At 44.3% G+C, this 23,110-nt stretch overlaps 1 protein-coding gene across 1 annotated transcript in view; it reads right to left on the bottom strand.

Annotated features, from left to right (window-relative positions):
• The window catches only part of STK24 (serine/threonine kinase 24), a 110,631-nt gene that overhangs the window by 41,189 nt on the left and 46,332 nt on the right, over nucleotides 1-23,110 (bottom strand). Inside the window, exon 2 of the mRNA XM_036119684.2 lies at nucleotides 22,458-22,688. Coding sequence (XP_035975577.1) covers nucleotides 22,458-22,688 — 231 coding nt within the window. The remainder of the gene's footprint in view (nucleotides 1-22,457; nucleotides 22,689-23,110) is intronic.

Below are 23,110 nucleotides of genomic sequence, written 5' to 3'. Positions count from 1 at the left end.
AAGTCAGATCTGCAATAGCATATATCATACCATTTTTTAGAAATTTACTCAGAAATATATGTTTTAGGGAAGAAAGCATATGGCATAATTATTTTATTTAAATACCAGAGCTGTGTTTAAATACTCCAGACGGAAGTTTAAATATGCAGAACATGTATGTTGAGACAAATAGAACAAGAAATACAATTAATACTTATTTAATTTAACCAAATTTTTAGCCAAAAAACAGAGTTAAGTTTCTTTTTGTGAAGTAAAATATTTAGCCTAATTGGAATTTTAATTCATTCAACTTTCAGGAGAGAAAAACAAAATGGAGCTGCCAAATGTCTTCAGGGACCTTCTTCAATTACACGAGGACAGTGTGTTCGGGAGAGAGAAAGGGATCCAGTCCCCATCCTCAGAAACATTTCAAAGCACATCTTTTATATTATCTTTGGCTCTGCGCCTCCAACTTTTCCCCCGTGATTGATTGCAAAATGAAATGTATTCCTTTGTGACCTGAAAGCAAGATTTACTTTCAGATTTGTTCAATCCGCGCAAAAGAAAAGTTTTGTTTTTGCCCACGGTCACCCTGGTGTCTGATACCACGGACTCAACGGACCGTGTCTACTTTCCCCAGGACCGCAAGGATAGATCCTTGCAGACTGAAAATTACTCTCCCATAAAACAGATGGGCCACCACGCCCTCTCCCAGGGGCCGTAGCTGTTCTGGGCCATCGCAGCCCACGCCTTCCAAATGGTAAAGCAGGGATGGGGCCCCCACCGCGTGCTGCCTGCGGAAGAGGAGGGGCCCTGCTGCCCACCGAGGGCCCTTCGGCTGGACCTCCTTCGGCCGAACAACCGTACGGAGGGCAGGGGAACAAGGCCTCTGCCGGCGGGCGGGCAGCGAGCGAGTTCCCAAGAGGAGGAGCTCACATCCTCTCAACACCCATGATCTCCAAGCCTCGGTCTGACTGCACGGCAGACAGAGGGCAGGAGGCCACCGCGCAAGGGAAAAGCTGCCCCCAGCGCTGCAGGACCCAACAGGCTGTTGAGCCCGTTCTCTGTGCGACCAGAAACCCTGAGACAGCAGCTGAAACAACTCCGGCTCCAGCAGGCTCAAACCCTCCGCGTGCCCAGGGCGGGCGCTGCCTGGGCCAGAACCAGGGTCTCCTCGGGCCCGGATCAACAGTTCGGACCTTCTTGAAGAAACTGTGCCGCTCCTCCACAACATAAAAAGATCCATTTTGCCAACATCTGGGAAATTACCACTCAAATCAGGTTTTTAAAGAGCTGTGCATCTGACCATATGCACCTCCTTTTTTTCAGAGAGTCCACTTACTATATTCATGTAGTTAAATGGAATCATAATCCCCAGAACGCATTTTCTTGAGAGAGTAAAGGAGATTCACCGAAGCCAACAAATAGCAAAAAGAGAAGCAGCATGGAAACAGGACAGATATTTGGAAGTAACTCGGAAATCAATCGTGTTTAAAATAACCAGCCAAAAATCTAAGAAAACAACACAGAGCAATCACAAAATGATAAAATGGACAGATTCTACCATTTCCTGGCACACATTCGACTCTCTCTTCCAATTTTTAATTTACTTGGAGAGTAACTATGTTAGGTCAGGCACCTCTAGAAGCAACCGGCATATTCCAGATTCCTCCAGATTCTGGCACGGGCCAGGGGAGCGAGCGAGCCCTGCGCAGAAGCGTTCCTTCCCTGCCCGACCAGCTGCTCGCGGTTCCCCTGCCCACAGCCCTGATCCTCCAAACAGCCACTGTGTTCTCCCTCCCGCGAAGCCCCAGACACACCACAGGAGCAACGTGACGAAGGAGGGCCTCGGGCAACCCCGGACAGCCACGGGGGAGAGATGTTTTAGTGACTCTGTCGTCTAGAGACCACTGGGGATTTCATGAGGGCCTTCGACATGGTTCCCTTGAAAAACGTAGCTTCAGGGGCGCCTGGGCGGCTCAGTAGGTGAAGCGCCTGACGCTTGATCTCAGCTCAGGTTGTGATCTCAGGGTCGTGAGATGGAGCCCCGCGTGGGGCTCCACACTCAGCTGGAGCCTGCTTGAGATTCTCTCTCCCTCTGCCCCCCACTCTGTCTCTCCCTCTCTCAAAAAAAGAAAGAAAAGAAAACACAACTTCAAATAAAGGCCCAATGTTCTTGATATGTTCACCCTTATAAAGCACTGGCCACATTTCTAAGGTATCTTCAATGTGCACCCGAAGGGGAGCTCCTGCACTTCGGAAATTTAAATTGAATCATTCATAAACACAGCTTGGCCACCGTCCCCAAACTCTAGTTGAGGGATGGGATGGGGCATCTGCAGTTTTCAAAGCCCTCTGGATGTTCCTGCTTTATGTTACTGTATCGGCCTTAAACAAGCTCCTTCTAATCAATCCCTTCCCAGTGGGCACTCCTGATTCCTAGCTCATCGGAAAGAAAAATCCGCTGCTCTGGGCCTGGCGATTGTGAAGCTCCCATGGGACATTCTAGGGGAACTATCTGGTAAAAATGCTCCCAGAAGTAGATCTGAGGCCTGTGCAGGGTCCAGGCCAGCCGCCAAAGCTTGGGCAGGAGTTAAAAGCCTGGACCAAAGGAGTATGCAAAGAACAAACAGGAAAAGCAAGCCAACCGCTAACAGTAGCCAAGTAAAGAACTGCAGACAGACGGGAGAAATTCCCGTCAGACATCAGGAACTGTCACGTTCCCCAGACCAGAGGCAGGAGTCACCTCTGCCGCGCCCTCAGCTGCACCCCGCACCCCAACACAGGGACCCACCCTGGCAGCATGTTAAGGTTCAAGCAACACCTCCCTCCCCTCACACCTCACCCCACTCCCTCCCCACCGACCCCATCCCTGCCAACCCAGGGAGCCCAGTTTTGCACCCATGATCACAGACTCACCATACAGGTGAAGGCTGGGTAGGCCCAACCTAATGAAATACAGTGTAACTGCTATTAGTAGCAAATTTCGTTATTCAGGAGACTCACGAGAACAATGAGCTACTTGCATTTTTAATTACATATCTAGACTTGGAAAGATTCATACCTCCATGTCCTCAAGCGCCCACACCTTTCCCCACTATACATGATGAGTAAAACATGCATATCCATGACAGATTAGCCAAGAGACTGTCTTTCCAGAACCAATCCGGTCATTCCAGTTATTGTTTAAACTCTGAAACCAGAAAGACAAGTAAAAAAAAAAAAAAGGGAAACCACAACAGAGGGTTCCAACAATATTTATATGCCATTATTCACACCTCTTATGTGTGCTCTGAAACACTTGAGTCTCTAATTAATTAACCAAATGAGTAAAAACAATTCAGATTTCAGGAACGGAAGTGGGGCTGGCTTGCACAGCCTCCCAGGAAGTCCCTCAAGGAGTCTGGCCGGAGTTCTCCCTCTCACCTCCCCCCCCTCCTCCCATGCCCTATCCTGGCCCCTCTTCTTCCTCGGCCAACCAGGGTGGGCAGAGCACTGGCAACGGCCAAGAGAGGCAGGTAGAAACCCAAGACAACTGCCAAACTTCCACTTGTCAAGTGAAATTCTGTTTTTGTTTTTGTTTTTGTTTTTGTTTTTTCAGTTTAGGAACAGAAAACCATGCTATCTGAAAATTGGGTGCATGTATAGAACTAACCGGTGTGGTCAAATCCAATTCACACTCCAGTTTCCTGACCCCAAACAAGACCCATCTATAACTCCCACGGTGCAACAAGCATCAGAGAGCAGTCACAGAATGACGGCTCTTTTCTATGGCCCACAGCTCCAGGATGCTTTCCTTTCTCCCTCCTTCAGTTCGGTATCAATTTTATTGAGAAATTTCCCTGATAGCGCCCTCCTAAATCTCCCCCACCTTCTCACCCTCTGTCCGAGGGCTTCTCCCAGGTTCTCCCAAGGCCTATGAAGGCTCTCATCTTTGAGCTGCTGGCTCGGCTCTCCAATCCTAAATCAGTGCCACCTAAACTCCAAGAACCAGATCCTAGAGGCCACGCACTCCGTCTCACCCTGCCCTCATCCTGGCTTCCCCCTCCTGTCCTGGAGGGGTGCCCCTCCTGTGTGCTCCAAGCACAACCTTGTGCCCCACCCCATCAGAGCACTTAGGGTGATACCCGCCTGGCTATGTCTTTCCCTCGCTACACCAAACAAGTTTCGGGTACAGAGACCACGCCTGCATTCTGGATTCTGGGATCAAGACAGAGTAGCACGGCTCAGTACGCACAGGACTGGTGAGCCACGAATTACAGCAGGAGGAAGAAATGCACCTGACCCTAGGCCTTGGAGCCCTAGAAACTGGGTCTTGGGATCAAGGGAGAGCATGACCTTCAGGCCCAAACACAGGTGTAATATGCTCTTGGAGAAAGAGGCTGGCACTGGTCATCCTGAGTACTTTCTTCACACTGGTGAAATCCCATTAACACTGTTTAAAAAAAACAAATACCTGTGAGGATTACCTGCAGGGAAAGACACCTCAGATCCTAGTAATGAAGGGCTTACACATCTCACATTGAATATACTGGAAACATCTGCCATAAATTTCTTTCAGTATGGTACAAATGAACACTTCTTAAATGTGCTCTAGAGGCTTCAGTCCTAAACCCAGCTGCCAAGTAAGGGATCCCAATTTACCAAGACAGTGCTTTTTAAAGCACGTTAAAGATGGACACAACTCTGCACACGTGTGGTGCATCCAGCAGAGGATGACGGGACCCAGTAACTCCTGCCCAAAGAAGCAAGCAGGACGTCAGAGGCTAAGAACGTGCCGCTTTTGTTGACAGCTACTCCGGTGGACTAGTTCTCATTTCTCGAATACAAACTGGAGGCAGAAACTTGGTTAAACTCAGAAAATGTCGTATCAAACTTGGTGCATTATTAAAGCAAGCAGTGAAGCTAGAATTCCTTTAACTGCCTTGGGCTCAGACCCTCCCGCTATCACAGGTGAGCGCTGTGGCAGACGAGAACGAGCAAGGGACTGCCCGTGGCGTTAGGAGCCTCTTAGACGGCAAACATAGCAGCGGGGACCTGGAAAGTGTAAGACCGTGGAAGAGCCAGATCATCTTCCTAACACAGTCCACGCTAGCCAGAGCCTTACGAGAGCACAGCTCCTAGACGGGCCAGCCACTTACGAAGGAAATCCTTGTAACAGACCTAAAGGTGACCTTAAGAGGTTAGAATAAAAAACCAAAGGCTCATCACTGAAGTCGCTTCCTTTCTTACAAATGTATACAAGCTGGCATAAAGGAGACGTTCGGTGAGGTCACTAGACCTGCAAGGACTCCCACGGACCACAGCTCATTGGCGGCAAATATGTCCCCGCTCCGCATGGCGCGCCTTACGCTCCACAGAGCACAGCCAAGCAAGAACCAGGGTGACTTACACCTGCCATGGCCGGCAAGTCCTGCCACACTCAAACACACTCCTCTCCCCGCTTCTGTCAAAAAGGGAAATGGGAGGTCTACTGAGAAGGTCAGAAGATCACACTCGGGTTAAAATCAATTGCAACAGCCACACTGAAGCTTCCAAAATTTTACACTGGAACGGTAAAAGTGACACCTGGCTCCCAGCAGCTTTTCTCAAGGAGGTAAGTTAAGAGTCCTCATTTCAACCCTGCAACTGAAGTTCTTAATTGAAGACAGGAAATAAAACAACAACAGAAATATGCTAAGCAGCACACTAATTTTTTCTGATATATCTAGCCCTTTAAGAATAAAGCAACAGAGCAGGTGGAAGCAGAATCTCTGCCAACAACAATCGCGCCTATCCAGGGTGGCAACCCACTTTCTAAGGAAAGGTAAATGTCTGCTGCACCGTACCCTCCTTGGGTCAAGATCTGGAGCAATACCTTCTAGAAAGTTCCAAGCTTGGTCTCTGAAATCGCACACGCCTGTACCAGAGTCTGGCCAAGGTACTCACCACAGCGGTTACCAGCAACTCCAGCAACAGTATCTCCCCTAATAGAAGAAGGGACAGACTCTGTGCAGCTTGTCCCCAAATAGCAACAGTTGCTCCCAGTGACCAGAATTAAGCCCAATTCGCAGTGAGAGACAGACGCAAAGCCATAAAGGACTGACCATGAGTTCAAGACCACCAACTTGGAAATTCCTGTCCTCAACCAGGAGAAAGCCTCCACAGCTGGCTTTCACACCACTCAGCTCTAATCTGTGTGCAAGAAGGACTAGTTGTCACCCAAGGAAGAGAAAAGCCTCCGGTCCTCTGAGTGCACGTGCATACGGCATGGATGGAGGCAGGGCTCGGGACTGACGAGGGAGGCGCCTGTCTGTCTGGGCAGCACTGACAGAGCCGCTTACCTCCGTGGAAGTCTGTCGATGCCAGGGTCATGTGCCCACTGTCCATCGGGCTGCCATCCCTTTGAGGAGAGGGAGACACTGATGGGAACCAAAGGATCTTCTAAAGGCAAGTTCTTACTGCAAGCTGGCCCAAAGGTCCCTGCAATCAAAGAAATCATTGTGGTTTTGCATTTGGCATATTTATGCCCTTTTTCTTCCAGGAACATGTCTGTCAGCCTCTGAATGGATCTCAACTTTCAGAAAACTGTCCAGAAATATAGATCCATCAAAGGATCAAGAGAAAGGCAAGAAGTCTTCATGCTCCTGAACACAAGCCAACTCCACCTCATCGGGCCTGTTTAAGATATGTGAGCAATCACGGATGCAAGATCCACGTGCCACCCTACACCAGCCTGGGCTAGAAGCAAGAGAGACTTGTATATAAACAAGAAATGGAGGTGATGAGCTTCCATAAGCACTGGTCTATAATCAACCTTGCCATTGACCTCTCTCTCTACTGATTTCACTTATAATGACAGGAAGAGTCCAATCAGGACATATAACCAGAAAGTCATACCAAGTCAACCAAAAATCATGAAAATTCAGTAAACTAAGTCCCTAATCCAGTGTAACAATGCTTGGTCTACTTAACGGGTTATATATAAATTGTTTTTAGCAATTCAATCTGCAGTAAGCCAACAGCCCCCCAATGCCAAAACATCAGACTTCCCAATTGCACAGCTAGCAAAGCTATTTGTATGTTATCATCTCAGAATTTCCTTTCTTAAAAAAATCCTTTCCTTCAGGCAAAGAAATGCCTTGATATTTGATCCTTGCCACCGCAATAATGCAAATAAACAGGAATCAGAATACTCTGTTTACAGTTATCTGTGCATCAAGCACACAAAAAAGGAAGAGGGAAGAAAACAATCTATTCATAAAAAGTTTTATGAAGGAGAATGTTTCTGTTTTAAAAATATGATTCAAGCATCTGTTTTTTCCCCAAATATATGTTACAGATACCCAGTTAAGGAGGAGGGAGAAAAGTCACCTACAAATTAATTTGCTTTCCTAAAGAGAAATCATCAGAAAGGGACAAAAGGACTCTTAAACATACCAATAAAACCTTTAGGTCCAGTAGGTTCTCAAAAGGCAAGCATCTAAACCATTTCCCTGCCCCAAAGGACCAGGTTAACCCCACCTCAGTCGATCCTTCAGAGCCCAAAGAGTCTCAGATGTCGGACAAAAAAAAGCAATGTTGCCACAAAGGACCTGCCCTAGGATGTCCGGGTGAAGAGCAAACAAAGGCAAGTTATCAGGAAGAACTCGGGCTCTGCAGAAAGCGAGTTTGCTAATACAGCAATTCCCCTTATCCACGGCTTTGCTCTTGGCAGCTTCAGTTACCGGCACTAAACCATAGTCTGAAAGCAAATGATCTTCCTCCCAATGAAAGGTCCAAAAGGTCAATGCATATGTCATGCACCTAACTTCATCTCATCACGTAGGCATTTTATCAACTCACATCATCATAAGAAGGGTAAGTACAGTAAGATATGTTGAGAGAGACCACATTCACATAAATGTTATTACTATAATTGTTCTATTTTATTACTGTTATTATTACAATCGTTGTTAACCTCTTATTGTGCTTATTTTATAAATTCAACTGTATCACGTATGTACACTTAAGAAAAAACACAGTATATATAGGGCTTGGTACGATCTGCTGTTTGAGGCATCCACTGGGGGGGGTCTTGGAACTAATCCCCCGTGGATAAGGGCAGGCTACTTTAAGTAACTGGAATGGCTATACGGAGAAGGAATGTAAACTCTGCCAGACTGTTTTATGGGCAACCACAGAATCATCCACAGGTGAGGAACAAGGAAGGCGGTGCTAACAAAGAAAGCTACAGGACCACAAAACCAAAATGGGATTCTTGGCAGAGACTGGTTGTAAGCAAAGGAGCAGGAGGGACAGGGCTGCCCTGCATGGCTCACGTGACAGCGAGCTCTGGCAGCCAAAGCAGGTCCCCGTTATTGCAAGGGCGTCCAATTACCAGCCACATAGGAAAGACTTTTTAGGTGTTGGCTAAGCTTCTGGATCTATGTCAAAGTGGGCCATAGCTACTCAAACAAATTCAAATTCATTCATTCGTTCCACACACATGAGCTACAGAGGTGACAATCATCTATGCACCGAAGAGTGACTAAACCATTTAAAGGTGTGAAACTGAATAAAGGAAACCTCATTTAAAATGGAGCTGGGAGGCCACAAGGGGGGCCTCTCACAACCTACGACTCTTTGCAGCCCTTTTAGAGCCCCAACAGAAAGAAGCCTATACTTTACCACTCCGGCCAAAAGGAACTTTCTCCTTCTCCGGCACCACCCCAGCCGATGAGAGACAGTCACAACTCAGCCAGTTCACTTCCAATTCCCCCGTTCAGTCCAACGGACTTTCTGATTGTAACAGCCCTGCCGGCTCCCCCTTTCCTCTATCAAAGAGCCTTCCTCTCCTTTGTTCTCTGGACTTGACTATGGATTTTACTTCAGCTTGATAGTCCCAAGCTGCAACTCCTCTGCTAGCCCCAAATAAATTCATTTTGCTGGTAAAACAACTGGCTATTTTACTTTTAAGGTCAATACCTGCTAGGCAAGAATTTCTCTTGTTAAACTACCCAAGAAATAAGGTGGCGCTAAGGAAAATTCAGCACTAGGACATCTGAAGATGGTAACTCAGCCTCAGATTCAAGGCAGGTGTGAAAAGATGACCTAGGGCCAGGCGCCCGCAGGCCCAGTGTCTGGCTAATTTGACCAAGCTTCCAGTAGAATCTCAATGGCCACCAGCAAAGGGAACGTTCACAGGTAAGCAAATGCCAGATTCCCCAAGGCAGTGGTGGCAGAGAGTGCCACAAATGGGCATGTCTAGGGCAGGACCTAACAGAATTCCTTTTCAGAGACTCTGTTGGTTGATTTATTCAACCAATACTTCCCCCTTCTCCCTCCCTTGACTTTATGACTCTGGGAGAAACCCACTCTTCTCCAGCTCAAGAAGTAAATCCTAGAGGTGCCTGGCTGGCTCAGTGGGAGGAGCATGCAACTCTTGATCTCGGGGTCATGAGTTCCAGCCCCACCTTGGCTGTAGAGATTACTAGTACTACTAAGAAGAAGAAGTAAACTTAAAAAAAAAAAAAAAAAGACGACGACGTAAGTCCTATTTGGTGGGAACCAATGAGATGGCCCCATCCCTCCAGGGAGACATCAGCCTATGACCCAGATCTGATGAATGAAATATGTAAGGAGGTGGCTTAGAGAGGCTTTCTGAGAAAGGTTTCCTGTACCTGAAGAACACTCTTCCAAATAAAGAGTGGTCCTCCACTCTACCCGCTTGTGTTCCCTCTCTCGCTGTCTCTCTCCCTCTGTCAAAATGAATAAATAAAATCTTTAAAAAAAAAAAAAGAGTGGCCCTTTATCTGCCACAGGCCAAGCTAAGACCCTGAGGGCTGCAATATGAAAAGGAAGAAGGAACCTGGATCCTTGAGGACACTGGTGACCACCAGCTGGAACTACCCTTTTTCTGAAATTTTTGCTGTGTGAGGAAACACACACCCATCTTGTTTAAACCTTCTGAGTTGGTAATTTTCTCCAACACTGAGAGCATCCTTAGTGGTAATTACCTTCTGGGTGCTGCTCTCCGCTGATGCTCTTTCTCCTCAAGGTGAGCCTACAGATTAATGACTTTCACCTGTGACCTCACATTAGCATCACCTGGGGAGCTTTTAGAACTCCCACGGTCTAGGCCACGGTCGGGAACAAAGAAATCAGAATCTCCAGGTACAGCCAGGCCTCAGGAGTTTAAGGTCCCCAGGTGATGCCAGCGCATCACCCCCTGCAGGTGATCGATCATCCGCCCCAGGGAGAGAGAAGGGCGGGTGCCTAATTAAGCAACAGTGAGGACCCCCATCAGGATTGAACGGCTCAGCTCATGCAAAATGGGCTAAACTACGGATGAGACCTTGAAATCTCCTTCACTGAAGGGGGAGCAAGCCACCAGACAGAGGGAATCCAACAAGGAAAAGGGGAAAGAAGTTATCTGACAGGACAACAGTCAGGTGTGCAGGGAAGCCAACGGTGGACAAGGAACGAGGAGCCTGTGGCCCTGAACCCAGCTCAACTCTGATACTGTGAGAAAAGGAAATCGCTCAGCTTGTCTGTGCCTTGGTTTTCTAATCCAGAGAATAAAGAGTGTGCCAGGAGCCTGCAAAGTCCCTTCCTGCTCTGATAATCTAGGATTCTAATTTCTCTGACTGTGCATAAGAATTGCTTATTAGGGGCGCCTGGGTGGCGCAGTCAATTGATTTCAGCTCAGGTCATGTTCTCAGGGTCATTAGATGGAGCCCAGAGTCAGGCTCCACAAGGAGCAAGCCTGGGACTCCCCCCTCCCCCACACGCCTGTGTGTGCTCACTCTCTCTCTAATTAAAACAAACTTATTAAATGGCAAGCTAGGGGCGCCTGGGTGACTCAGTCGTTAAGCGTCTGCCATCGGCTCAGGTCATGATCCCAGGGTCCTGGGATCGAGCCCCGCATCGGGCTCCCTGCTCCGCGGGAAGCCTTCTTCTCCCTCTCCCACTCCCCCTGCTTGTGTTCCCTCTCTTGCTGTGCCTCTCTCTGTCATATAAATAAATAAAATCTTAAAAAAAAAAAAAGGCAAGCTAAGCCAAATCAGAGACTGAAAGGAACTTTATTTTGCAGATGAGGACACAGGTCCAAGATTCAGAGCCAGGACTACATCTTCAGAGGCAGGGTTCCAGATCTCTAGGGCTTGGGGTCAGAGGAGCTAGAAAAGAATAGAAAGTGATGGGTAAAGATGATCTTTCCCTTTCTAACTAGGTCTCTTCTCTAGCTCCTGTAGGATATTTCCCAAAACCAAATTCAAAGACCCTGCCCCTAATCCCCAAGCCTCTCTGTTCCATACCAAGCCGGAAGCATAATATCTCACAAACCTACCTAGCCCAAAATGCAGCGGGAAAGTACCAAAGTGGAATCTAAAACAATGGATGAAAAATATTTCGTATTCCGGTAAATTCAAAAATATAGAGAACCATGTGGTTCACCAGGGCAGTCCAAACCACCCAGGATTCATCCTTCTTCTCCTCTTTCCACCACGAAAATGCTTCCCAGTGTGTCTTGGACAGTCCCCAGCAAAGGGAGAAACAATTCCAAGGTGCATACATAGAAATACACCCAGACCTTCCAGACCCCATCTGAACAATTCCCAAAGAGACAACTCCATCGAGGTCCTGCCCCACAAGTAATCCCTCCATGCCACTTTCAAATACAAAAACTTGCTGCAACCTGGAAGCCTCTTCTCAAATTCAACACGCAATCCAGAGCGCAGTTTTTTCGGTTCAGCTGCTTTGAGCCAGCTTACTCTCCTCCACACCAGGAACCCACACAAGGTTTAGGAGCCAAGATGCAGAGTAACTGCCCGCACAGATGTGAGTAAATCACTAGTAATCAATTGAACAGTTGGCTAAAATTCTCTGTCTCAGCATCATTCCTAACCCATGACCAGGAAGGAAATGCAAGGGTGGGAATCTTGGTGACGGGCCCCTGCAGCAGCCTATTGTCCAAGGCAAGGTCAGGTTCTACTTCTCTATCTGTGAGTGGTATGCAAAATTGCAGACCTCAGAAGAGGACCCTAGTCCTCAGCTAATGAAGCCAACTCTCTGGTCTTCTCCCTCACCCTGGGAAGCCAATTTACTTTCTCAGAAGTTGGAAAGGGCACACCTCAGATCTAGCCAACTGCCATCTATTTACACCAAGATTGAAAGAGAAAAATCACATAACTACCTTTAAAACTACAGGAAAAAAACAAGTGCTGTGGTTTGTTAGTTTTTAAAAAGCCCCCTAACTAGGAATAGAGGCAGACTTCCTTATTTAAAAAAGAAGTCTACACACCAGAACTCTGTATCAAATACCGTACCTATTAAAGAAAAATTTAAGATGCATTTTCTTTAAGATCAGGACCAACACAGCTATATCCTTCCTATCACTACATAATCAACACAGCACTAGAGGTCACAGTCAAAACCTAAGATGGAAGATGCTGACGAGGGTGGAAGGGAAGACAGAAAACTACCATTACTTACAGATGTGAGCATATGCATAGCAAACTAACAAGAATTCAGCAAGATTACCAAAAACAATGTGAAAAATCATCACTAACTAAGCGATCCAAAAATATATCATGCAAAATAGCAATAAAAAGTTATGCGTCTAGGAACTGACCTACAAATCCACAAGATCTTTTATGGGAGAAAAATTTAACTTTATTAAAGTTCACAAAAAGACAACCCAAAAGAAAAGGCATTTGTGTTTGGCTTGAGATGTCAATTCTCCTCAAAAATAAATTTCAGTAGGATTTTAAACAGAAAATGTACAAATTCATTCTAAACCTTATACTGTAGAATAAAGATCTTCAAAGAGTTCATGCAAAGCTTTTGTTTGTATGTGGGAGAGGTGAAGCGGGTTATCTCTTCCAGATATTAAGACTTAAAGCCAAGCTAATAATCACACACATACAACATGAATGATACTGGCCTCGCAAGAGAACAGAAAATCCAGAAATAGGCCTAGAAATATGTAAGACTTTGGTGTGCTACAGCATCATACCTGAGTGCGGAGAGGACAGATCATTTATAAACTAGTAATGGAAAATCTATCCCACTACAGATAGAAAAATAAAATAGAAAAATAAAATCCCTACTTCCCACTATATACCAGATAAAGATCTAATAAAAAGCAAAACTATAAGGCTAATAGAAGAAAAAATTATAAACACTTTATAACCTAAGGGAACTAGTAGATTCCTTAAACAGGATCCCAAAGGCACAAACCAGAGGTGAAAAACTGACAGATTGACTATACTAGAATCAAAGATTTCTTTCAACAAAGGATACCTCTCAGTTAAAAGTGCAGCAGAGTCAGAGAAGATACTTGTGATATCTAATATGGACTTAAAAAATCAATAACCTAGGGGTGACTAGGGGGCTCAGTCAATTAAGGGTCTGCCTTCGGCTCAGGTCATGGTCCCAGGGCCCTGGGATCGAGTCCCGCATCAGGCTCCCTGCTCAGCGGGGAGCCTGCTTCCCCCTCTCCCTCTGTGTGCACGCTCTCCTCTGGATCTCTCTCAAATAAATGAATAAAAAAATCCTAAAAAAAAAAAAATTCAATTATTTTAAAAAATCAATAACCTAAATATACATATCAAACACTAAAAAACAGAAATGTGTATGTGGTATATACATACAATGGACTACTATTCAGCCATGAAAAGGAATGAAGTATCAGCACATGCGAGAACATGGATGAACTTTGAAAAAATTATGCTAAGTCAAAGAAGCCAGTTACAGAAGGCCACATATCATAGGATTCCATTTATATGAAGTTTCTAGAATAGGCAAATCTATAGAGACAGAAAGTAGATCCCTGGGTGCCTAGGGCTGGGGAAGTTGGGAGGAAATGCAGAGTGACCAGTCACAGGTATGGGTTTCTTTCTGGGGTGATGACAATGTTCTAATGTTCACTATGGTGATGGCTGCACAACTCTGGGAATACACCAGAAACCACTGAAGAGTGCATTTAAATGGATGAACTATATGGCATGTGAATTCCATCTCCTTAAAGCTGTTTTTAAGAAGAAAAAAAGAAAAACAAAAAACAACCAGAGAAACCAAAAAGCCTCGGAGTGTAAGGTGGTTGGTAAAGCTAATCAAAACAACATGGTGGTATTAACTAAGTATCCCACTCCAGAATACACAGTCCAGAGTGCTGATGGGAATAATAAGAGCCATATGAAAAGATACTCAAAATCATAAGTCATTGGAGAAATGCAAATTAAAACCACAATGAGATACCATTACACACTTACAAAAATAGATAACATAAAAAATGCTGACAATGACAACGCAAAATGATACGGTCACTGTGGAAAATCAAATACACACTTAACCATATGACTCAGCAATCCTACTTCCAGTATCTATCCTAGAGAAGTGAAAGCTTACGTGCATACAAAAACCGCAGGTGAACTTTTAGAGCAATATTACACATAATGGCCCAAATCTGGAAACTACCCAAATGCCCTTCAATAGGTCAATATGGTACATCGTGACAACGGTACACCACTCAACAATAAAAAGGCACAAACAACTGATATACACAAATGTGAATGAATCCCAAATACATCATGCTAACTGAAAGAAGGAACAAAGGTGTTTGAGTCCATTTATATGACACTCTGGAAAATGCAAAACCCCAGGGACGATAAAACATATTAATGGATGCCACAGGGTGAGGTGGGCAACAGGTCGGGAATTCTTGAATGGGATGTTGGGATTGTTCTGTGTCGTATGTGTAATGGTGCTTATAAGAATCCATACGTGTGTTAATTTTACTGTGTGCAATTTTTGAAAAACAACTATGTGCTGGGAAAAATAAATTCATAGGGCGCCTGGGTGGCTCAGTTGGTTAAGCGACTGCCTTCGGCTCAGGTCATGATCCTGGAGTCCCGGCATCGAGTCCCACATTGGGCTCCCTGCTCAGCAGGGAGTCTGCTTCTCCCTCTGACCCTCCTCCCTCTCGTGCTCTCTCTCATTCTCTCTCTCGCAAATAAAAAATAAAAAAATAAAAAAATAAAAATAAATTCATACACAGTACGCAAAATATTGTATCTACTGAGGACACACATATCCTAAGACATATCAAAACCTATAATACAAAAGAAAAAGGCAGTGGGGATGAAGGAGGAAATATATGGATGAAAACAGACCAGGGTCTTACACATATCAATGATGATGGTGCCACAAACTCAAAAATGGGGGGGAGGGGAAGCCCCACTCTCCTCATCTGATGTCCATAAGTGGAAAAGGTGGGAAGAAATACAGTTTAAAAAAAAAAAAAGACAGACAGACCAATGCTTGATTTAACAGAATAGGCCATTTTATTGATTAGGCAGTTAGCCCAAAACTCGGAGGCTACAGTGGGACGATCTCTGCTTTAGGACTAAGAATGACACGCCATGTTTAAAAACAACAGTGATCAAAGAGAATTTAAAAAGAAAAAACATCTTACACATTAACTTTTGACCTTGGTTATCATCAAGAAAACACGCAAAATATCAAGGGGAGGAGGGCCTCGAGTTATGCAGCACTCGTCCAGGTATTAAATAATGTCTCAGGGATATTAACTTTGTAGTAAGCCCACGAGTGCTCAAGGAAGAATCACGCTTCCCATTAAGACACTCAGCGGTGAGGGAAGGCTCCCTCTCATTTCGGTGACCTGGATCCCCGGGCAGCCAGACCAGCATTGCTCTCCAGGGCTTTGTTTAAAACAGCAGAGTTTATAATGGACGTTAAATGAGAAAGGGTCATCGACAATATTTAAGTAAACGACACCTGCTGTGAACAAGCTTATTGGCCCACAATGTTCCGAGAAATCCCACAGCCTTTGTCCTATCTTACATCAGAACAAAAGGGCGCCTGGGTGGCTCAGATGGTTAGGTGTCTGCCTTCGGCTCAGGTCGTGATCCCAGGGTCCTGGCATCGAGTCCCGCATCGGGCTCCCTGCTCCTTGGGAGCCTGCTTCTCCCTCTGCCTCTCTCTCTCTCTCTCTCTCTCTCTCTCTGTGTCTCTCATGAATAAATAAAATAAAATAAATAGATAGATAGATAGATAGATAGATAGATAGATAGATAGATAGATAGAACAAAAGTCACCCAGAAAAGCACCTTTCAGATACCACTGTGCCCAAAACACTGTCTGACATTTCAGAGCTTAGCCTACTAGCACAGAGAGCATAAAATCACTGTCCGGAATGTGGACGCATCCTGCTCATGCTGCTCACAAAGCTCACATGCAGTCTGGCCACAAAAATCACACGGGCATAATCATGGTCTGTGAGATTGTCCAAAATACCCCTTGGGATACTTCCCAGAGTCTGAACTCCAACCCTAGAAATACCATTCCTTCTACCTATATTCTGGGACAAAAGATCACGGTTCACTCCATGGGCAGCACTGTCTCCACCATGGCACTAAGGACGCTTGGGCTGGGTGACTGTCTCTTGTGGGGGCCGTCCTGGGCTCTGCAGGATGTGTAGGAGCATCCCTGGTGTCCACCCACTACTGCATCCCCCCAGAAGCGACAATTAAAAATGTCCCCAGACATGGCCACAGGTACGGTCAGTGCAGGAGGGGGCAGTCTGGGGCAACTGGCAGGAGGTACGGAGAGGTACCACCCTACTGCATTTAGGTGGCTGGGCTGGGCCCCAATTTCACATGCCCTTCTCTGTTACAACCAGAGAAAGTCCCATTCTGCACAGTGACTCCTAACAACAGGAGAATCCTGACTTTCCTCTCTGGCCCTTTAAATCTGCCTTGTTGACTGCAGTTCAACTAAGCTGCAATCACTGCTCATGCGCTAAACCAACAGTACCGTATTTTCTGTATCTCAGTGAGAATGTGCCAGGACTCTCTGCCGTCAAGGCTAGGAAAGGCATGAGCGAGAAGGAACCCATGTGCTTATATAAGAATTCCTGAGGCACAGGAAGGTTAACACACATACCAGGCATATATGGGAACGGAAATGCTTCCCAAAACTAATAATCCATCTATATCCCTAACTATGTCTGAAACCAGGTCAATACAAAAGCAGGATCTACCATGGGGCAGGCGGTTGGGAAAAAAGTGTGAGTGAAGATAAATTCAGACATGTCCTAACAGGTATGTTTATTACCATGTCACAACACTCTTATTTCATCTCGGAGATTATAAGATCATAAAATTATAATACAACATGGGGAAGCAAGAGACTGTAGTTTTGGTTTGGTTTTGTTTTTTTCTGGAGATAAAGCATAATAGGCTGATTATATTTCCAAACTTGGATGCTTCTGAAAGTCAAGGGAGAGGCCGTTAGTAGTCACAGTGGGACAAGAAGCATAAGCGTAGTGGGTGGATGGTAACCCACCCAGCAGCCTCGTTCACAAAGATGCCAGCCATTTATACATGTTTTTCTTTTACTTCTTTTCCTAAGGGCAAAATGACTGTTTTTTCTATTTCATCGGGAACTATTTTCCCTTTGGAAAAGGAAGAAGAAGAAGAAGAAGAAAAAAAAGACTTCAGAAGTCAAAATAATTTAACTCTAAAAAATCATTGCAAAGTGTTCTTGTAATGTACACAACACAGCCAACCCTTTTACCAGCCTAATTTCTATTTACGTTGAGCACTTAGTTCTCTAAAACTCATCAGGGGACTTTTCCATATTAGTTTTCTAGTGAATCTGATGAGTAAAACTACCCTAAAATTTTTTAGAACTGAAGAATAACTTAGTTTTAGGTTGGGGACCTGAATTCACTATTAAGACACCTACTCACTCCATGGACATGTTTCCTTAGTATTCATACTACAACAAAAACAAATAAGATAAACACAGCTTTTCTGTTTTCTGGATTTTTTGCCTTGCACTTGATTTGCTTTGGTTAAGCCGGCTTAATGTTTGAAAATACTAAGTAATTTATTGTAAAAGAAAAACGATAAACCTAATTTTTAGTATGCTAATAATCTGTTTTTAAGACTCATGAATTTTGGGGGGCACCTGGGTGACTCGGTGAAGTGCCTGACTCTTGATTTCGGCTCTAGTAATGATCTCAGGGTCGTGAGATCAAGGCCCACCCCCAGTTGAGCTCCGCACTCAGTGGGGAGTCCCCTTGAGATTCTCTCTCCCCCTCTGCCCCTCCCCCCTAAAAAATAAATCTTAAAAAAAAAAAAAGACTCACGAATTTTGAGTCATTTGGCACAGGTAACTTGTCTCTTATTAAAAAAAATTATCATTTGCTAAAGATCTCCTACACGCCAGGCACTTTATCTATATGTTCTCAATCTTGATCAGTAATCCCGCAAGTGAAATTTCTGTCTCTACATTTTATCCCTGAGGAAGTTGGCAGCCTAAAGAATGCACGGACAGTTAAGTACCTATGCTAAGATCCAAGACTAAAATCCTGGCTTTGGCTCTGTGAATCTCAAAGTGGAGATTCTAATAACCCGCTTATCTCCGCAGAACAACAGCAACAACAAAAACACTTAAGAGATCTGTGTAGCTAAAGAGGATGAATAGCACTTGTGAACGCTGCACAAAAAGAAAACAGGCTTAGAATCCTATATAACATCATGTCCTCTGTTATGAGCTTACTATGTCTTTACTGCTTAACTAAAAAACCAAAAAATTGGGGCGCCTGGGTGGCTCAGTCGTTAAGTGTCTGCCTTTGGCTCAGGTCATGATCCCAGGGTCCTGGGATCGAGCCCCGCATCGGGCTCCCTGCTCCGCAGGAAGCCTGCTTCTCTCTCTCTCCCACTCCCCCTGCTTGTGTTCCCTCTCTAGCTGTCTCTCTGTCAAATAAATAAATAAAATCTTAAAAAACAAAACAAAACAAAAAATTCTCTCTCTCCTCCTGCACACCACCCAAAGCACCCCCCCCCACACACACACACAGTTTCATTATGACCTTGTGGATGGTATTTTTGTGACAGGAAATTCCAGTGGTTTATGGTTGGGATTCAGAGGCTTCTGGTTAATTAAATATTCTCAATGGTTTAATTTCCCACACATTAAACACCTGAACTACAACAAATGCAGTTCTTCTTTGGTCCCTGGTAATCTTTAAGACCCATCGGGGCTTCAGATTCATCAACAGAACCTTAAGCTCTCATTGCTGAATTATTCCCTCTCCTCCTTCAACCAGTTTCTGCTCATTTCTTTCTTCGCCCAATCTTGTTTTTGTTTTCAATCTTTGGGGGGCAAACTTGCTACACCGCAGTTCTGTGATTTGATCACAGCCACACAGTAAGAAATCAGCTCCACTCCCCTCATCTTCAGGAACGTTCAATATATTCAGACCACTGCTTACCTATTGTGCTTAATCTCTTTTTCTAAACCAGATGATTAAAACCAATGGACACATAGTTAGGGGACCTTTAAGTGCTAACCCAATACAAAGAAACCAGTTTCTGCTCATTTCTTTCTTTGCCCAATCTTGGTATGTGAAAGTCCTTAACAACCAGGTGAAATGGAAGGCCCTCTCTCCCATCAGCCCTTAAAGAACTAAGAATATTACCTCTGAATGCTATGGGGAGTTCTTAGAAGGGCAACAAAAACCACAGAAAGCACAGTAATTTTCAACTTAGTGTCAAAGACCCACTGACCCATCCGTCTTACGTGTCAATTTAATTTGTATCTTACCCAACAGTTAGGAATTTACGAACCTAAACTTCATAAGCCTACCGAGATGCTAAAAGAGCCTCTGGCTCACCACTGAGGCTCTTCCTCTGGGCCAAGGGACTTCGTGAAACTGTTATACAGGAACCAGCAGATAAGAGTCACAGGTCTGGATTCTTGTCCAGCCCAACTTATGAGAGCTACTATTGTTTAACTAGAGAAGTTCCTTTATGTTTTTAATCCAATTAGACAGAATCGGGTTTTACATGGTTTAAGAAGCCAAGGTCAAGTTTTCACAATGGTGATACTATTTTTGGCATTGTTGAGGCAGCTCTAGTCTCTAAAACACAATCTGCCTAGTAAAAGAGAAGACACTCTAGACAAAAGTTATCCAAACTTTTCATCCTCCTGAAGACCGTCAGTGGAGAACATCATTCCGGGAGTTATTCTACTTCCTTTACAGAGTAAGTGGCTTTGGAAAGGGACGGCTGGCTGAGCACCAAGCCCATTGCCTGCTCCAGGAAGCTCGTGATGAGATGCTCCTTCCCGGCCTCTCCATAGTCAGGTGTGATGGTATGACTGGGGACTGGCCAGGTAAATGTGGGCAGAAAAAACGTGTTCCATATCTAGGCCTGGGCACATGGACACTTCTCACAGGAGTCTCCATTTTAGCTCCCACAGTGACTTAAGGCCCACGAGAACAGCCATGCACGGAAGGTGGAAGGAAGAACAAGAAAGGAGGAACCAGGGTTCTTCAATCACTGTCTGGAGGAAAACTGCCCATAAATCAGGACTACCAGCAAGCAAGAAATAAACTTGTATCACATGTGAGCTATTATAAATTTAGGGGGGTTATTCTAGCAGCTGACATCACTGGGCAACTCTGGATCACGGTGAGGCTGACTTGAAATGTATGTTCTAGAATCAGTGACTCAAGCAAGAACAGGACATACCAGACGGAATCTCTAAACATGTACAGTCAACCCCATGTTTGGCCACAATAAAGCAATCTATTCCAGCACACAGTAAAAATTTTGCTGGAGAACTGGGTTGAAAAAGATATCTTTGAACCACTGATCCATTATTTCCATAGTTAACTATTAGCTAGCATAAATCACCAAAAATTTGTGAGAACCTTCCACCCTTCCTTTGCCAAAGGTACCATGATTCATATTAAAATATAACATCAACATACCACATGAAATGCAACTCTGAATTTACTATAAAACTACTGTCAAAGTCATTTCACAAAGAATAGTAAGTGATCTAGCAGACAGAGTTCAAGTTGAGTTTCTTCGGCTATTTGTTTTTCTCAATAGAAATTTAACATCAAGAAGACCTTTGCTTTCCCGTATGGAAGTCACACGTGTTCTCTTGGACCATGACAATCAAAGCATACAGTGCTTCCCTCTCTGCCCTGTCAAGACCCAAAGTGGATGCACCCCACCCCAACATCCATTGTTATCATTGGCATACTTCCTCCTCCTTGCTTTGACCTCAGTGAATACGTCCTTCATTGCAAGGTAATTTCAGAGATGGGGTATGAATAAATTAAGGAAGGACATTAACACTCATTAAGTAGCTACCACATGCCAGGTATTTTTGCATACTTGATACCATTTAATCTTTGCAAAAATGAGGTATAGACCATAATTTTCCATTTTACAAATGAGGAAGCAGGGAAATTTTTTAAAAAACAAATAAACTTGCTCAAAGCCACATGCCAAGGCAAGCAAGATTCAAGTCTAAGACGTCAGACTCCAAAACTTATTCTTTCCATTTTAAAAGGCTGCATTTGGCCTACGGCAGACTGCCATCCTTTGCCATTTGAACCTATGTCATATTGCCAAAAAAAGACTGGATTACCACTCGATTTTTATTTCTTTAAATATTTATTTTAAGTGAATCAATGGGTTCTCAAAATGTCCATCTTTCCACTTATACCTTATTATCCCATTTCCACAAAATCAAAGCCTGCACTGTCCCTTCTGACAGCAGAGTAGGTGTTGAGCTGCAACATGAAGAATTTAGAGGATAAACCCGGGTCGGAAGGAAGCCTGGCCATACATTCTCTGGGCTAACCGCTGCCTCTCTCTGAGGAAGTAGTTCTTCCTACCTATGAAGTTTTAGTTTCCACAAGAGTTATTTTAGAATTTTTGTTCACCAATTCTTAAGATTTCCAAAACCCCACTTCAGAAGATACTACACTGTTAAGGTCAGTAAAACAGGCATAAGTGAAGGGACTTGAAACCCAACGGACAGCCTTATGCTTTCTTAGTGGTGTAACCAGAGTGCCCAACGACATCTAAAATGGCCCCAGGAAGGACTGGAACACCATTCTCAATGCTTGTCTTTCCTACTCACAGAACTAGGTGAAATCAAGGACAACGTGTAGTGTTGTACTGTAACTCTTTTAAGTAATTATTTACTTACCTAGAATTCTTCAAAGTCAAATGTAGATGAACTAGCTCACTGAACATTATCAGTTCCAGCAGTTTTTAAAACAACATTAAACTGCATTTGATAACTGAAAATATCAAAAGGCTAATATTCTTGGGTCAGCATGAGTTTTTACGATAAACCATGCTAAATTCATGGTTTTACGGGGATCAATTCATGGTTGTCTTTACAATACCTTCAGAATAAATGTGTCTTTGATGACAAAGTCCCACTCAGAAATACTTTCTTCCTTGAAAGGGAATGCCGACACTTTAACCAAAATATATTTCTATAGGTGACATTTAAGATGATAAAACTATCAAAGCCAGGTTCTTTTGATTGCAAAGGTCAGAACATTTCTCCTTCCTCTGAAAGCCCGCTGTGCTACCGACATCCTTCACGTCCACTGCTCCAACTCGGTCAAGCGCCACATCATGGAACATCGCGTTCTTATTTTCAAGCCTTACCTTCAGATAGGATCCATAATATTTGGTTACATATGGACTGTCACACTGACTCAGCACTGTGATTTCTTGTTGAATGTCCTCTATCTCATCTTCAGCTTCTTCCAGATCAATGATTTTTATGGCAACCACTTTCTGAGTCCGAAGGTCAATGCCTTTGAACACCTCACCAAAAGAGCCCTTTCCAATTTTCTCCAGTTTTGTAAAAAGCTCTTCTGGATCTGCTTTCAGGTTCTGTAGGAGAGAAGGAAAAGAAGAGAAACTTCAGTAACTCACAAGATGGGGACGGATTTTCTTTTTTCCTTACAAACATACAGAACACAGTCTTCCAGTCTTCTTCATTTAAGGGTCAAGGCTGGTTGTGACCACAGCTCTTCACACTCAGGACATAGAGATTTCTAAGCCTCACCTCTATGAAACCCGGCAAGTGTGCAAACGAGAACAACAACCCAGTTATTAAATAAAAACTAAAACACTTATTTCAATGCATTAGGATATATGGATTTACTGAAAAACACTCTTATTTAAGCAAATATTCCACTTTTCTCCTTCTGCTTCCCCCTGCCAAATTTTCTAAGTTCAGGTTGGTATACACTGTAATATAGGTTAACTAGCACTTAATCATTTCCTAACAAGCCATGTTTGAAGTCCCGCAA

This window comes from Halichoerus grypus, chromosome 4 (assembly GCF_964656455.1).
Source record: "Halichoerus grypus chromosome 4, mHalGry1.hap1.1, whole genome shotgun sequence".
Classification (NCBI taxonomy): Eukaryota; Metazoa; Chordata; class Mammalia; order Carnivora; family Phocidae; genus Halichoerus; species Halichoerus grypus.
This window is presented reverse-complemented; position numbering and strand designations above follow the sequence as displayed.